General features: G+C 45.3%; 1 protein-coding gene across 2 annotated transcripts; it reads left to right on the forward strand.

Annotated features, from left to right (window-relative positions):
• The first annotated feature begins 3,382 nt into the window (after positions 1-3,382).
• Positions 3,383-15,258, forward strand: ZNF879 (zinc finger protein 879). Of its 2 annotated transcripts, XM_039252799.1 has the most exons (5): positions 3,383-3,477; positions 4,719-4,786; positions 9,062-9,188; positions 9,578-9,673; positions 13,727-15,258. In XM_039252799.1, the coding sequence occupies exons 2-5, from the start codon at positions 4,754-4,756 to the stop codon at positions 15,172-15,174; spliced, it is 1,704 nt and encodes a 567-aa protein (XP_039108730.1). In that variant the 5' UTR covers positions 3,383-3,477; positions 4,719-4,753; the 3' UTR covers positions 15,175-15,258. The 2 variants fall into 2 exon arrangements, with proteins under 2 accessions (XP_039108730.1, XP_039108731.1); XM_039252800.1 differs by lacking the exons at positions 3,383-3,477; positions 4,719-4,786; positions 9,062-9,188; positions 9,578-9,673 and adding an exon at positions 13,198-13,248.
• The last annotated feature ends 816 nt before the right edge of the window (positions 15,259-16,074 follow it).

Consider the following 16,074-nt stretch of genomic DNA (forward strand, 5'->3'; position numbering starts at 1 on the left):
TTTTTCTTGCTGAATAGCACCGACTAGAATTTTCACTAAAATAATGAATAGAGACAAACATCCCTGCATATTTCCTGATCTCAGAGGGAAAAACATTTCCACTTTTACCACCAATTATATTAACTGTAAAACCTACCACTGACATGGTTTACTGCTAGCAGATGAAAAAGCACCATTCTATTTCTAGTTTGAAGAGAGTTTTAAATCAGGAATGGATATTGGATTTTCCAAATGCCTTTTTTGTGCCTTGACCTGAAAACCATCGAAGCGGTAAGCTTAGACAATTGTACCGGTGTCCTTTGTTGCCTCATGTCTTGTGTCTAGAAAATATTATTTCTTATATTTTGCGTGTGTTTGTTATTGATGTTTTTCTGTTTTCAGATGGGAGGGTAATTCCAGTCTTTTGTGCTGTGTCTTAGCCAGAAGCAGAAGTACAGATTTTTACAGCATTGGATGCATTTCAATCACTGTAGTTTTTACTCTTTTTGATGCTCAAATTGTTCCATCTTTGTCCAGCTGAATCCCTGCAAGTTTGGCTCCTGTGTCCTTTTTTTTTTTTTTTTACCTTTCTTTATTTTTGAGAGAGAGACACACACACAGAGTGCGAGCGGGGGAGGGGCAGAGAGAGAGGGAGACCCAGAATCCAAAGCAGGCTCCAGGCTCTGAGCCATCAGCACAAAGCCTGATGAGGAGCTCCAACCCGCAAACCGTGAGATCATGACCAGAGCTAAAGTCAGACGCTTAACCGACTGAGTCACCCACGTGTCCTGGCTCCTGTGTGTCCTTTTGATATGACCCAATAATCTTGGATAGCTTCCCTGCCTTGGGTACCAGGCTTCTCTTGCATATTCCCTGCCTTGTCCTTGTGATCAGCCATTTCTCTAAAGGAACCCTTTCCCATTAAAGGGTAACTAAGAGACCCTAATTTATTTTATTGCCATTGGGTTGTTATTTCTTCTAGGCCTTGGAGTAGATAGAGATAGGAGAAAAATCGGGGGGGAGGGGAAGAACCACAATTTGATTCCTGTTATTTTCAATGCATATGTTAGACAACAGGTTTTTCCAGTTAACTTTTTTGAAATAATATATTTTTAATTCTTAATTAGATTGTAGTGTGGCTACAGACTCTGGTCAGGATAGCGGAACAGGACCCACAGCCCTGCTCTCCGTCATCCAGCTCAGGGAGTTTCTCTTCCTTCCCCACTCATCTAGTCTGTGTCCTGAGCCTTGGCTCCAGCCTCTGCTCAGGGTGGAAGTGTAGACCCAGGGTGCTGGGATGTTCTAGGTGGGGAGGACAGCGGGGTTTTTGCATGAAGCCACCTTGTTCCCTAGGGTATGAGCCCCCACTCACCAGCACTGCCTGAACCTTCTGGCCCAAGGGACTTTCCGTTTTTGCAGTCTTGGGCCTGACACCTCGGGAGATAATGCCAGCTCAGCGTTGAGTGTCTTGGGGAGAGTGAAGACACCCACCAAAAGGGGGGCTTTTCTACCAGGACCCAAGGCACCAGGGGCCCAGACCACAGACCTCTGAGAGACATTGGCCAGGGATGGAATCACCACTTTAGCTGTTGGCTGCTTGCCTTCCAAACTGTCAAGTACATTTTTTGCTGTCTGTACCTCTTGGAGTGGTGTTACTGCCCACACACATATCCACAAGGAGACTCAGAACTGAAATTCAGAAATCTAACTTACTGTATTTCATTTTCAATCATCACCTATATGTGGGAACCTGTACTTTCATGATGTGGAAAGTGCGGGTGCCCAGGAGAGATACTTACCAGGTTTCGGCAAAGCTATATACATAGGATTGTGTGTAAGGGCTGGATAAGGTATGCTGACCACTCTCCTGCAGAAGTCTGATGCGGGATTTTCCTGTTAATTGTAAATCTAAATGCTCTCTTGCAGGGGAGACATATAGTAGATCCCTTTGTTTTTTCCAACAACACAAGCTATTTTTCACTTTGAAATTTAAAAATTTTATAAAATGATCGCCTGGCGAAAGACTACATAACAGACAAAATATCCTTCTATTTCTGTTAAACTGCATATACACTATTGTTCCCCAGGCGGCCGACTTTAGCATACCACAGTACAATTTCATGTTAACAAAACAGTGAAAAGACAACTTTGTGAAGATCTAATTACAAAAGTAAATCAAAGAATTTACATTTAAAGAAGAATATTGACTGAAACGAATATAGTTTAAGATTACTCTGTGGCTGGTTAGGAAGTCATATATCATGTTATCATGTTTCCATTTGCCTGGTAGTCTCTGTTAAATATTTAACGTATATATTTAAACATTTAAAAACATTTACGTCTGAGGTTAACTGGTATCTGTGTCATTTCCTTGAAAAAGACAAGAACCAGGATCTGGGTTTTTGGTGGCTCAGTCAGTTAAGCATCCAACTTTGGCTCCGGAAATGATCTCATGGCCTGTGGGTTTGAGCCCCACTCAAGCTCTGTGTTGACAGCTCGGAGCCTGGATCCTGCTTCATACTCTGTGTCTTCCTCTCTCCCTGCCCCTCCTCTGCTCACATTCTCTCTCTTTCTCAAAAAATAAGTATTTAAAAACATTGAAAAATATATCTTTTGTAGGTTGTGAAGTTTACACATAATTTTTTAAAAATGCAAAAATTTGTAAAATGGATTTTCACAGTTAAGAACAACAAACCCCAATAATTACACAACAGCTATCAGACAAGATGGGGTCCCTCATTCTCGGGGGGGAAAACTAGACTTTTAAATCAGGCTGAATGATCACGAGAAACAAAACTAGTCAGCACAGCCTGACGTGACAGGCTGTACAAAATTCAGCAATATTCGCAGAAAGACCCCTGCGACACAGCTTATCGTGTTCTTCAAGGGGCTGCCACATTCTGAAGCTGCTCAGGAAAGCGAGCTGTATCCTGCTTGTCACTCTGCTCCTGAAGTTGCAGTTTGGGACCTGAGTCTGACCGGCCTTGATAAGGGCAGAGAACTTGGAGAGTGCTTTTAGTTCGTAGCTCAAGACTGAGACTCTCGGGTTTGCAAACTGTAGGGCAGTAATGCTTACCCTTGCCTCTAACCTAATCTTTGCATTCCAGGAACCAAGAATATGTAGAAACGAGCGGTTAAGTTTCCATATTTTTAAATACATACCCACTTTTCCCACAAAGGGTGCTAGAGAAGAGAAGCGGTTAGAGATGCAGAAAGTAGCGGCTTCAGCCTCCTCGGCTCCCAGGAAAACTTTCTCCAGCCTTATGACATTTGGCCCTTCCCGGACACCGTAGACCGGGCTGCTGCGATGATCTCTGGGAAATATAGTTCGAAAGGAAAAGCACTGCGGTTTAGCCGAGGCACCCGTTTGCTCTCTCCTGCGCAGGCGCAATTGCGCCCGGCGGCCTGGCGGCGGAGGCGAAAAATGTCCCCAGGCTAGGTATTCCGCTGGTCTCCAGTGCGGTCGGCCGCTTGGAGTCCCCGTCGCGGCGGGCTCAGGTAGTGGCTGCCGGTGAGAACCGGCTCGGGGTGTACAGCTCCTGAGGCGGGTCCAGGGCAGAGGGCCGGTCGCGGCGCGAGTCTCAGCCGAGTCCCGGCTCTGGGCGTCCGAGCCGCGGCGGCCTCAGCAGGTGAACGCGGCCGGGCTAGGAGGCGTTGCCCGGACAGGTCTCCACTCCCGCGTCCTCCCACCCCGGGAAAGCGGAGCTGTCACCGCCTGAGCTCCAGCCTTGGGCACGGCTCCTGGAGAAATGGCCCCAGAACCGAGATTGCGAGAAGCTATGCCCTGTTGCAGGGTCCATGAATCCTGGGGCTGTTTTTTGCTGGTAGCGTTTGTCGCTTTCTCCCCGCCCCCATCTCACTCCGAGTTTAAACTTTATTTTGTGTTCATCAGTTTTTGCCATCTTTGCTTGTTCGGTACTTTTCCCAGAGGGAATCCTCGGATGATTTGTCTGTTCTCTTTATTGTTGTTGTTTAGATTAATTTTGTCCTTTTGCTGAGTTCCTTCCCTTTTCTCTAAATGTTAAGTTCATTTCTAGCCAGCGTTGCTCTTTCTTTCGAGGCTTGTGGTGTTTCGAGCCAGGAGAGGAAGGTGGATGGATAATGTTTTCATTTATATTTAAGGAGGTTTGATAATTCTTCATGAAGGAAGCACAATTCCCAAGAGGAAGAGAAGAGAGGGCCAATTTTTGGTTGGCTCTTCCTGAAAAGGACTCCAATTTCCTTGACATGTTATGTGAAGAATCATTTTAACTATCATGTTATTGTACTTTGTTGTTGTGCATGATGTATAATTGCATGTTACATTAGGTACAATATATTTATTACAATTACATTATTATAGTACAGCCCCAAATATTTAAATGCAGATGTGTGGAATATTTGTGTTATTTCTCATTAATGGAACAGCTCTGGGAGCCCAGCACGAATGCCCTTTACTCTGTTCATGTACATCAGTTGGTTCTAATTCGTTAGTTTGATTTCTCCTTATTTAGAAACCACTAGCTGAAAGGCAGCAGGCCCAGTAACCGGAAGTATGCTTGCTGCCCCCTCCTGGTTTTGGTGGCCGTGCCCACGGACCCCACGGACCTTCTGACTCAGGAATGCCTGGGCTACCTTGTTCCCTCTGACTTCTCTCTGCAGGGTGCTCATTGTGTGGAGATTTCTAATTTAGTCAGGCACAAGGAGGGTGGGAGTACAGACAGGACGGAGAGACCTCACTGTTTCTTTCTCTGTTTCAGGTGCCTTCTTCGGGACTGTCGGCAGGGAGGGAGAAATGGCCACAAGGTTGCTGCCAGCCCAGGCTCCGGTGAGTGGAGGCTTTTTTCTTGAACTGCCTTCCTGGCTCAGAGGTCCTGATCACAATCACGCGTAAGCCATTGTTGAGGTTTACAAGGCAGCGAAGCCCACGGAAGGCCTGGTAGGGGAACTTTGGATGGAAAGTGTTTTTCTAGTGTCAGCGCCAGTCTCATTGTGAATTCCCCACTCCACCGTTTCATTGGTTAGGTGGTGCCCCCAGGCCCAAGCCAGTGCCCCACACAGAGGTCTGTGAGGGATCTAGGTATGTTTTTTCCCTATGAAGGGCGGAAACTTGGGGAAGTCAGATAATTCTTTCTATAGCATTAGGAATTTAAAGAGAAAATGTATGGGCTCTACCCTCAAGGCACTGAGGGCCAATCAACTACAGTAGTCCGGGGTCCAGGTGATTTTCTAGGAAGTTCCAAGAAAGAAGACCTCTGAATCAGCAAGTGTGGTCACAGATACGTCCTAGTACTGTTGACTCTTGAGCAATGCAGGGGTTTAAGTATTGCCTTGACCCAGCCCATCCTGAAGGAGTCGCTGAAATGTCTTGATCTTATTTCAAGAAAGTATGCAAGGACAGACACACAACACAGTGCATGAGTGACACAGCAGGAAAGTTTATGAAAGTGAAAAGTATACTCACAAGTTAAGAGCAGGCAAGCTCAAGAGAGAGCTTTGCATCCTGGGTTTTGGGTTTTTATCTTTTAGAAAAAATTTTTTAAAACTTTTATTCATTTTTGAGAGACAAAGAGAGAGCATGAATGGGGAGGGGGCAGAGAAAGATGGAGACACAGAATCTGAAGCAGGCTCCAGGCTCTGAGCTGTCAGAACAGAGCGCGAACCCACAAGTGGTGAGATCATGACCTGAGCAAAGTCGGACTCTTAACCGGCCAAGCCACCCAGATGCCCCTGGGTTTATATCTTTTATTTATAGTTTTTAACTAGGGATATTCTACTTGGGACAGGAATACAGGGTTTCAAGCTTTTTCTTCCTAATTTGCTCAGGGGTTTCCTGTCCTGGCATCCTTTATCTTCTTGGGCCTGTCTGACTTCATCTGGCTTCTTGGGGAGTACTGCCAGGACAGGCCTCTGACTTTCCTGATAGCTGGCCATGACTTCCTCGTTGCTGGCCTCCTGGTATCCGATAGGACCTAACTAGCTGCCTACTCTAACATAAGGGCTCAGGCTCTGACCCTTCCTGCGTCCCCAGGCCCCCAGAAATCTACATATAACTTTTACTTTTAAGTTTTTATTTAAATTTTAGTTAGTTAACCTGTAGTGTAATATAGGTTTCATGAGAAGAATTTAGTGATTCATCATTGACATAAAACACCCAGTGCTCATCGCAGGTTCCCTCCTATCGCCTATGCCCCGTCGCCCACTTAGCCCATCCTCTGCCCACCTCCTCCATCCACCCTCAGTGAGTGCTCTAGAGTTAAGAGTGTCTTATGGTTTGCCTCCCTCTCTTTTTTTCCCCCTTCCCCCGTGTTCATCGGTCTTGTTTCCTAAATTCCACATATGAGTGAAATCATAATGGTGTTTGTCTTTCTCTGACTGACTTATTTCCCTTGCATTATACACTCTAATTCCATCCATGTTGTTGCAAATGGGAAATTCACATATAACTTTTAACTCCTCCAAAAACTTTAACTACTAATAGCCTACCTATTATTGGCTGGAAGCCTTGCCAATAATGGCTGATTGGCACATATTTTATATGGTGTATGTATTATCTGCTGTAGTCTGGGAGAGCGTGAGTGAGGGAGGGGCAGAGAGAGAGGGGGAGAGTCCCAAGCAGGCTCTGCACTGACCGTGCCCGACACCAGGCTCAAATTCACGAACCGTGAGATCATGAGCTGTTGAAAAGACTTACGGTAGTGCCGCCGTCCACAGTTTCCCTCGCTGCAGTTTCAGCCACAAGATGACTTGCCTTTGGACACATCACCCCAAGGTCAGAGTTGGTAGTAGCTGTGCAGTGCATCGCAAAGCACAAAGTCTGCACCATACTCAACTCATCTCATGTGGGCATTTTATCCTCCCGTGTTGTAACCAGACCACCGTGAGTTCGCTCCCGGGCGAGTCACAGATAGAAGCTACACCAGGTGAGATGAGGCACGAAGGACACTTTATTTGCAGCAAGTAAGGAGACCACAAAGAATAACTTCCAGAGGCGTGACTCCCCAAGCCAGGGTGCACTGGTTCCTTTCACTGAGGGCTGAGGTGAATATTTAAAAAGAGGATCCTTGTCGGGGCACGTAGAGGTGTGTAGAGGCGGGCACAGGGTGAAGCCTGCACCATAAGGAAACAGGCCTGTGCACACATTGTTTGTTATGCAAGTGAGGCGGGAAAGTGTACTATTCTAATGAGGTGAGGGTAATTGTCTGTCATTCTGGAGGACACCCCATAGTCTGTCCGTGCAGGCATGAGTGAGGGGCTTAAGCTCAGACTGGCCTGGGAGGTCTGGGCCGGCTGGACAGTCTTGTAGGGCGGTCGCTATTGCTGGAGGGGCGGTTTTGCTTGCCATTTGCCTGAGTTAAGAGAGAAGCTGGAAGGAGTTTAAGGAAAAATGTGGGACCGAGGTCAGTGAGTTTAAGCAGGTGGGCACTAAAGGCCAGGTCTTGGGGTCTAGCCAGTGACAATATCATTACGAGCAGAAGAAGGGTCCATACGGGACAGTAAGATGTTTTGAGAGGGCGAGAGTACGTTCACATAGCTTTTGCTACAGGATATTGTTATAATTGTTCTATTTTATCGTTAGCTACTGTGATCTCTTACTATGCCGAATTTATGAATTAAACTTATTATAGGTTTGTATTTACAGGGGAAAAACAGCGTATACAGGGCACGGCACTATCCAAGTTTTAGGCACCCCCTGGGGGTCTTAGAACATATGCCGCTTGGAGAAGTGGGCACCGGCACGTGTAAAAGGATGAGGAAGAAACTCAGAAAAAAAGCAGAGGAGGTAGTGAGAGTCTTCTCCCTTATTTTCAGTAGCTTCTTATTTCTAATTTGTGTTTGCCTTTACAGGTCAGAGAATATCTGACCTTGTGACCGCCTTTCTGGGTTTGAGGGATGGTCGAGAGAAAGCAGGCTGTGACCGGACATTTCTACCTCTAGAAATGTGTCCTAAGGAAGTATGTTCTGTACACTTTTCCAGTAGTCCAGCATTCTGAGAGTGACAACGGGAAACAACGTAAATAACCACTAGTAGATTAGTTAAGTAAACCAATTCATCTATACAAGTAAAAAATGTTGAGTGGGATACAGTTATATCTGTATAATACTTCATTGTTGTTTAAACCTAGAACTATCTTAGCAAGTAAAAAGTTCTGAGAGACATACATACATATATACAGAAAGAAGTTAGCAACTCTTGTCTGTGGTAGGAGAAAGTTGAATAAACATTTCTTTTCCTTTTGCTTATTGACCTTTTCTAATTCACTTTTTTTAAAAGGATGTTTTTAAAGTTATTTTGAGAAAGAGAGTGAGTGGGGGAGGGGCAGAGAGAGAAGGAGAGACAGACTCCCAAGTAGGCCCCACGCTATCAACCCAGAGTCCATTGTGGGGCTCCAACCCATGAACTGTGAGATCATGACGTGAGCCAGAGCCAGGAGTCAGACACTTAACCGACTGAGCCACCCAGGCTCCCCTCTGCCTCCAACAAAAGATTTTTTAATAGGAAAAGAAAGGGGTATAAGAGAGGTGACTTGCAGGGCAGCAAGAAAAAAGGTAGAAGAACAATGGCTTCCACTTCCAGGGCAGAGAGGGGGTGTCCCACCCACAGCCTTCTCACCTGGCTCTTGTTGAAAGGTCCTGCGGCCCCCCACCCTGGGCCCTCTCCTGACAAAGCTATGCCTGTGAATGTCCGTGTCCTTTGGCCCAGGACACAGAGAAGCCCAAGGTGAGGACAGAATCTGGGCTCCCCTGTTCCTCCCTGAGTGAGCTGCTGGGGCCTCCTTCTAATGTCCGAGTCCCAGGTCTCAGCTGGAAAATGGGCGTTCGGTATCGGTGATCGCACACGTCCACGTCCCAAGTCCTGTGTTTCTGCTGTTGTGATTTAGTGGAATGATTTCAAGTGCTTCTCCCGTTCGGCCGCTGTGCCTTACCTTCCTGGGGGTACGGTGCATCCTTCCCAGCAGGTATGGAATAGGCATGTGCTCAGTCACATGAGGTGGCCGAGGACTCGGCTCCACATGCTCAGGACCTGCGTGGTGACCTGGCCGCTCAGTCATCCCTTTGGGACGATGGTCCCGGGTGAGCAGGAGTGGGTTTGTCATTGCAGGTGACCGTGACGTTCAGGGACGTGGCAGTGTTCTTCAGCCGGGACGAGTGGCTGCGCCTGGACTCGGCGCAGAGAACCCTGTACCGGGAGGTGATGCTGGAGAACTACGGCACCCTGGTCTCCCTGGGTAAGGACCTCCCCTGGTGATGTAGAACCTGCTGGGGGGGAGCATCTGGGCACCCTCCCCGAGGAGGACACTTGGAGGGTGTGGCCAGGTTCAGCCGGAGGTAGCTGTCCCCCGCCACTGTCAGCCAAGCTCTCGGTTTGGTAGAGTCGGTCACGGGCATTCTTTGTGTGCCTTTGCGGTTCTTTCACCCCAGACTCTGTCCCCCTGGATCTCCCAGGAGGTGCCCGTGTAGAGGAGTGCCAGTGCCCTGCCGTCCTCTGCGACAGGAATTTAAGGCCCTCTCAGAACCACTGTACCCTGCTGTGGAGCCCCAGGGCTGGACGTGGGTGTCAGGATGGCTGCTCATGCCTGCACCCCGGACTCATTCTCTTCTCCTTGCTCACGAACAGGAATTCTGTTTTCCAAACCAAAGGTTATCTTCCGGTTACAGCAAGGGGAAGACCCCTGGATGGTGGAAAATGGAGTTTCTCAAGGCCCCTGCGGAGGTGAGTGACATGATTGGGAAACGGGCATAGCATTTTCTTACCGCCTGGGTGCTGCCGGTCAGCGCAGAGCCCATGCTCAGGAGACACTGACCAGGGTCCTCCTGGGTGTGCCAGGCCACGTGGGAAATGCTGGGAAGGGCGTGGCCTCTCTCCCTCCACCTTTTTGAGTCCTTGATTTGAAGGTTCGGAGGGAGAGTCGAATTCTCCCAGGAGGGCCCCACTTGTATCAGTCATCATTTGTGATTAAAAAGAAAAATGTTTTTTTGTTTATTCATTTTTTTGAGAGAGAGACCAACAGCCACCCAGGTGCCCCTGGACTGATTATTTTCTTAAATTATCTTCTCTTTGTGATTTGAACAAATCTTCTGTCACTACAATATATCCCTCATTGCTCCATCTTGCATTTTTGTTTGACTTTTTTTTGATCTGCAACTTATGTATGGTTCAGCTAAAAAGAGAAAGCAGATGTACGTGTATTTATGTACTACATGAGAGAGAGAAAAATCAAATATAGGCAGAAGGTTTGCAGATACTCAATATGGCATTCTCCTAAATCTTTTGTGGGGAAATATTCAAAATACTACGTTCCAGCCCCGCTTGCCAGGACATACTTCTCAGTCTCTAAAACGCTATGGTTTGCTGGGTATATAAACTCTTACTTGCTTTTCTGCTTTGTCTTTGTTTTTGTTTTTGTTGTTCTTAGGAGGTGGATTCTGCTTTGTTTTATTTTGTTTTGTTGGCCTTTGATTTCTTTTGTTCTGTTTTGTCTTTGGTTCCAGCACCAGAGGGTGGGTCTCTCCTTTGCTCTGCTATTTATGCAGGGTTTATTTCTCTCAGGGGCAGGGCTCAGTCCTGTGTTTGCATTCATGAGCCTTGTCCTCCCGATTTTTCCCTTTGGTTTGACTAGACTATTTTCGTGAATAATGTTTTTAGAAAGGTTCGTGTGTGCTGTATTTGTGCATGTCTAGCATTATGATCTCTCCTGTGAGAATTATAGGTGTGGAATTCTTGCGTCAATTTTCTTCCCTTCATGCTTTGCTCTCGTGTCGAGCATTGAGAGTTATTGATAAAAAGTCCTCTGTTAGTTTCTTTTCCCCATATATTCTGTGTAGAAAGCCATTTTATCCCTCTTTTGGGGGTCTTCTGTCTAGAATATTATGGGATATTCTTATTTTTAGAATTCATAAGATTCATTAGGTTGTATCAAGGAGTTTTGTTTTAATATTGTTATTTGGCTTCACAGGGCCCTTTGCTTTGAAGGGCCAAGTCTTTTTTTTTTTTTTTTTTCACTTCAGGAATCTTTTTTTCTACTACACAGTAACATATATTCTGCCACATTTCACCAAGAATTGAAAGAAGCTAACTGTAAGAATAATGATAAAGTAAAATAGAAGTTCAGTCAGAACCTTAGAAAATAAATATGTTTGTGGTAAGGACCAGAGTGGTAGCCATGGGTGAATTTCAGATTTGTCTCTGAGCTTTCTGGTTGGTAAAGAAATCATTAGTATCAAATTGCCTGTGTTTGTCTTTTATAAACATTAAAAAAAAAATTAACTACTTTTAATTTATACAGGGTATACATGGTATTGTAGAAATGAGAAGAAAAAAAAGTTGATATTTTGCTAACCAACCATGATAAACCTTTGCTGATATTTTACTGTTTATCCATTCAGGTTGTGAACATTTGTTTGAGTGGATTTGTGCATGAGGGAAAGAGAAACATAGAGAAAAAGAGAGAGAGAAACAGATTATATATAGTCTCGGGGCGCCAGGGTGATTCAGTCGGTTGAGCATCCGACTTCGGCTCAGTTCATGATCTCATGGTTTGTGGGTTTGAGCCCTGCATCATGCTCCATGCTGACAGCTCAGAGCCTGGAGCCTGCTTCGAATTCTGTGTCTCCCTCTCTCTCTCTGCTCCTCTCCCACTCACGCTCTTCTCTCTCCTTCAAAAATAAATAAACTTTAAAAAAATTGACACGATAGCATCAACCTTCATTTGTTGACATGGAGAGAAGCCCACAATTTTTTTAAGAGGGGATAGGGGGCAGTGTAGTTTCAGCTCATTTTTATTTTTTAAGTACAAGTGTTTTCTCATATCCCCCAAAACTCTGGTGAGCAAAATTCCGTGTCTAGCAATGATCATGTTTGTATGTTGTGTTTATGGGTGAAATCTATTTCTGTATTTATAGTGTTTTGTGTTTTCAATTTTCTTACAGTGATTATATATCTTCTTTTTAAGAAAATAAAAGCTCTTCCATAAAATACATTCATTCTATTTGAAGCAATGATTCCACTGTTTCGTAAGTGATCAAAAAGTGGACTGAAAATTATTCTCAAGCATGCACCCCACTTCCAGTATGCTCCATGTCGTTATACGGCACCAGTCTCCCTCGAGCTGCCCAGGCCAGAAGCTGGACGTCGTTCTCAAGTCCTCTCTTTCATCTACTCCGTACATCCTCTTCATAGGTTGAGGACATTTGTCAACTCTGCCTTCAGAATGTCACGAATGTGCCCACGTCCCCTGCTGTGTCAGTGCACAGGCATCCAGTCTCCTAAGTGGCTGCTCTGCGTCTGCCCTTGTTTCCCCCACTCCCAATCACAGTCCATTTGTCACACACCGTTGTGATCCTTTTTATTTAAAAGAAAAAGAAAGAGGTTTTTTTCATACTTTTGAGAGAGACAGAGCACGAATGGGATAGTGGCAGGGAGGGCGACACAGAATCCGAAGCAGGCTCCAGGCTCCGAGCTGTCAGCACAGAGCCCGAAGCGGGGCTTGAAACCATGGATTGTGAGATCATGACCTGAGCTGAAGTTGGGTGCTTAACTGACTGAGCCCCCAGGTGCCCCGTGATCCTTTTTAAACAAAACTGCCATGCCTCCCCAACCCCCAGCGATCTTCAGAAGAAATTTCAAATGTCATTGTGTATCTTACAAGACCACACGTGATAAGGCTCCTGCCTACCTCTTTCCTTACACTGTCTTCTTGTTCCCTCTTGCTTAGGCAAGACTCCTGGACTTCTCTAGGCTCTTTGAACACTCAGAGCTTACTCTTGCCTTACGGCTTTTGTGCTAGCTGTTTTTCCTGACTAGAATCATCTTTATGCCCACATTTTTGCATGGCAGCTCTTGTTATTTAGATCTCATATATATATTTTTTGTGTTTATTTATTTTGAGAGAGTGTGTGAGCAGGCAAAGGACAGAGAGAGAGGGAGGAGATTCCCAAGCAGGTTCCATGCTGTCCGCACAGAGCCTGACATGGGACTCGATCTCACGAACCATGAGATCATGACCTGAGCCAGAATCAAGTCAGATACTTAACTGACTGAGCCAATAAGGCACACCCAGATCTCATCTTTATTTTTACTTTCTTACCATGCAGCTTGTTTGCTCTTACTGCATATCACCTTGTTTTTGTTTGCTTTCTTACTTCTCATCATTTATTCAGTTGATCATTGTCAATATCCTGCTGCTAGAATGTAAACCTTGTGAAAACTGGATTCTTGTCTGATATGTACCCCGTAATCCTCATCTTGACCTGTGCATGGTGGGCAGTCAGTGAATACTGCTTGAGTGAGTGAGTAAATGTCCATCATAACACCATGAATAGCCCTCATATGAGTTCCGGAACAGAACTGATAGAGGTCCTGTGTTTCAGAGAGCTTCTTAGGGCCAGTAGCTCTTCCAGTTTTTACTTCGAGCCCCTCTGCAGTTCTCTCATGGACTTCGAGGGCAGTGATGGCTGCCATGGGAGAGGAAGCTGAGGAATAAAACAACGTGCCGCACTTGCCAGTGCCTTGTACCCTCCCACCCAGAGCTTTGTTACTAGAGCGGGCCTGGCTCCTCTTGTCAGAGGGGCTTCTCTGAGTTCCTCAGCTCGCCTACATGCAGGTGTCCTCACCCTCTCCCACCCTGCCTCTTTCTCTTGCCCTTCTTTCTCCCCATCCCTTTCCTAAGACTTTAAGGGCATATGTGTTAGCAATCCTTGTATATTTTGATAGCACTTTGCTTTGTCCTCCGTGCAAGGGAGACTTAACCTGTTTTCTTTATTTTAGGATGGGAGAGCTTGTTTGAAACTGCAATTTCTGAAGAAGACAATCAGGCAGTAATGAATAAACTCCTAGGTGACAGTCCTTTTGACTTCAGGATGGGGAAGACCTATGTAAACGAGGACAAGCTAGAGAAGCAGCAAGGCAAAAAGAACAAACCTTTCCGGAAATTCCTAGTTACCATCAAGAACACATACCTGAGAGAGAGGAGCTTTGCGAGTATCGAGCTGGGGAAAAACCTCAGCCTGAAGTCTTCCCTTATTAGAAAACCCCGACTTGTTTCCAGGGGAAGGAAACCCCATTCACAGCAGTATTCCATTCTGTTTAAACAACTGGGAGTCAACGCAGTACGCAAATGTTACAAATGTAACATCTGTGGGAAAATCTTCCTCCACAGTTCTTCCCTGAGTAAACACCAGAGAATCCACACAGGAGAGAAGCTCTATAAATGCAAGGAATGTCGGAAAGCTTTCAGCCAAAGCTCATCTCTCACTCAGCACCTGCGAGTTCACACGGGAGAGAAGCCTTACATATGCGGCGAATGTGGGAAAGCCTTCAGTTTCACCACCTCGCTCATCGGACATCAGAGAATGCACACTGGAGAGAGACCCTATAAGTGCAATGAGTGTGGCAAGACATTTAAAGGAAGTTCATCCCTGAATAATCACCAACGGATTCATACTGGAGAAAAGCCCTATAAGTGTAATGAATGTGGGAGAGCCTTTAGCCAGTGCTCCTCTCTCATTCAGCATCACAGGATTCACACTGGAGAGAAACCTTACGAATGTAGTCAGTGTGGGAAAGCCTTTACCTCAATATCGCGGCTAAGTAGACATCATAGAATTCATACTGGAGAGAAACCCTTTAATTGTAATGAGTGTGGGAAAGTATTCAGTTACCACTCAGCCCTTATTATACATCAGAGAATTCACACTGGTGAAAAACCTTATGCATGTAAAGAATGTGGGAAAGCCTTCAGCCAAAGCTCTGCTCTGATACAGCATCAAAGAATTCATACAGGAGAAAAACCCTACAAATGCAATGAATGTGGGAAGGCCTTCTCCTGGATTTCACGGCTTAACATACACAACAGAATCCATACCGGAGAGAAACCGTACAACTGTAAAGAATGCGGAAAAGCCTTTAGTTCCCACTCAGCAGTTAATACTCATCGAAAAATTCATACTGGAGAGAAACCTTATAAATGTAATGACTGTGAAAAAGCTTTCAACCAAAGCTCAGCTCTCATTCAGCACCAGAGAATTCATACTGGAGAGAAACCATTTAACTGTAAAGTATGTGGGAAAGCCTTCAGACAGAGCTCCTCCCTCATGACACACATGAGGATTCATACAGGAGAGAAGCCTTATAAATGTAAAGAATGTGGCAAGGCTTTTAGTCAGAGCTCATCCCTTACCAATCACCAGAGGACTCACACTGGAGAGAAACTGTAAATAAAACGCATGTGGAAAATCTTCCAACTGAAGTTAATTTCATACTAAATTTCAAAAACTTCAACCTGGGCAGAAAGTGATGAAGGGTAGTGATGAAATGAGACTTCATGATGCAGATAACCTTAGGTATAGTAGGAAAACGTCTATAAAATGTTCTCCCTCCCTCCCCCATAGCTTTTAAGTTCATGACTGACTATAGAGTAGAGCGTTTGTAAGATTCTTTTCTCTTCTTCTTGGGGATACATGACGAGAGGCCCCCAGGTATCGCAAGCGTCACAGGGAAGCATGTTGATTTATGTAAAAGTGCAACCATAAAACCCAGACTTTAGATTAATGTGGGAATCTATTTTTTGAAACTATGTTTAAGTGTTACGCAAGCCAGTTATGCTGAGAAGAATGTTTTGGAGAAGAAATGTAAGCAGGTGACCTGTACTACCTCACTGTCGCTAAAATGTGTTTTTTTAATAGTTTCAAAGCCAATTCTGTGCTTGGGGGTTGTGGAAACTTTTGTGTTGTTTCTTTTCTGCTTTCCAAGTCATTTACCTGAAAGAAAATCACTCTGTAAACTCTGTGGGCTTACAGTCCTGTGAGTTTTCTCCCTGACTGTTCCAAACTCTGAAGCAGATCTGGAGTCACTTTAAGTCACAAAGTACATGGTATTTCACTTGGTTTTATCTGAAAGTGATTACCTGAATTAAAGTTTATTCAGACAACGACTGCTTTTGCAAGTTAATCTACTGATAAATGTGAACAGGTATCTGAAAATGTAGCCATAGGAACATGACTCTGGGCTCCCCGGCTGTGCCTGCTTCATAGAACTCTCTGGTTACCATCCACCAAGAAGGCCCAGGCACAGCATGGTTCACCCTCCATCCCACCTGGAGGGAAGATGAACCAGGT

This window comes from Hyaena hyaena, unplaced genomic scaffold (genome assembly GCF_003009895.1).
Source record: "Hyaena hyaena isolate Hyena2069 unplaced genomic scaffold, ASM300989v1 scaffold_428, whole genome shotgun sequence".
In the NCBI taxonomy this organism is placed as follows: Eukaryota; Metazoa; Chordata; class Mammalia; order Carnivora; family Hyaenidae; genus Hyaena; species Hyaena hyaena.

Excerpts from the sequence above, each read along its gene's own strand:
- ZNF879 (XM_039252799.1), top strand. The coding sequence starts at position 4,754 with ATGGCCACAAGGTTGCTGCCAGCCCAGGCTCCG. Across the intron at positions 9,189-9,577 it reads CGGCACCCTGGTCTCCCTGG|GAATTCTGTTTTCCAAACCA; the intron begins GTAAGGACCTCC and ends GCTCACGAACAG. Across the intron at positions 9,674-13,726 it reads TTCTCAAGGCCCCTGCGGAG|GATGGGAGAGCTTGTTTGAA; the intron begins GTGAGTGACATG and ends TCTTTATTTTAG.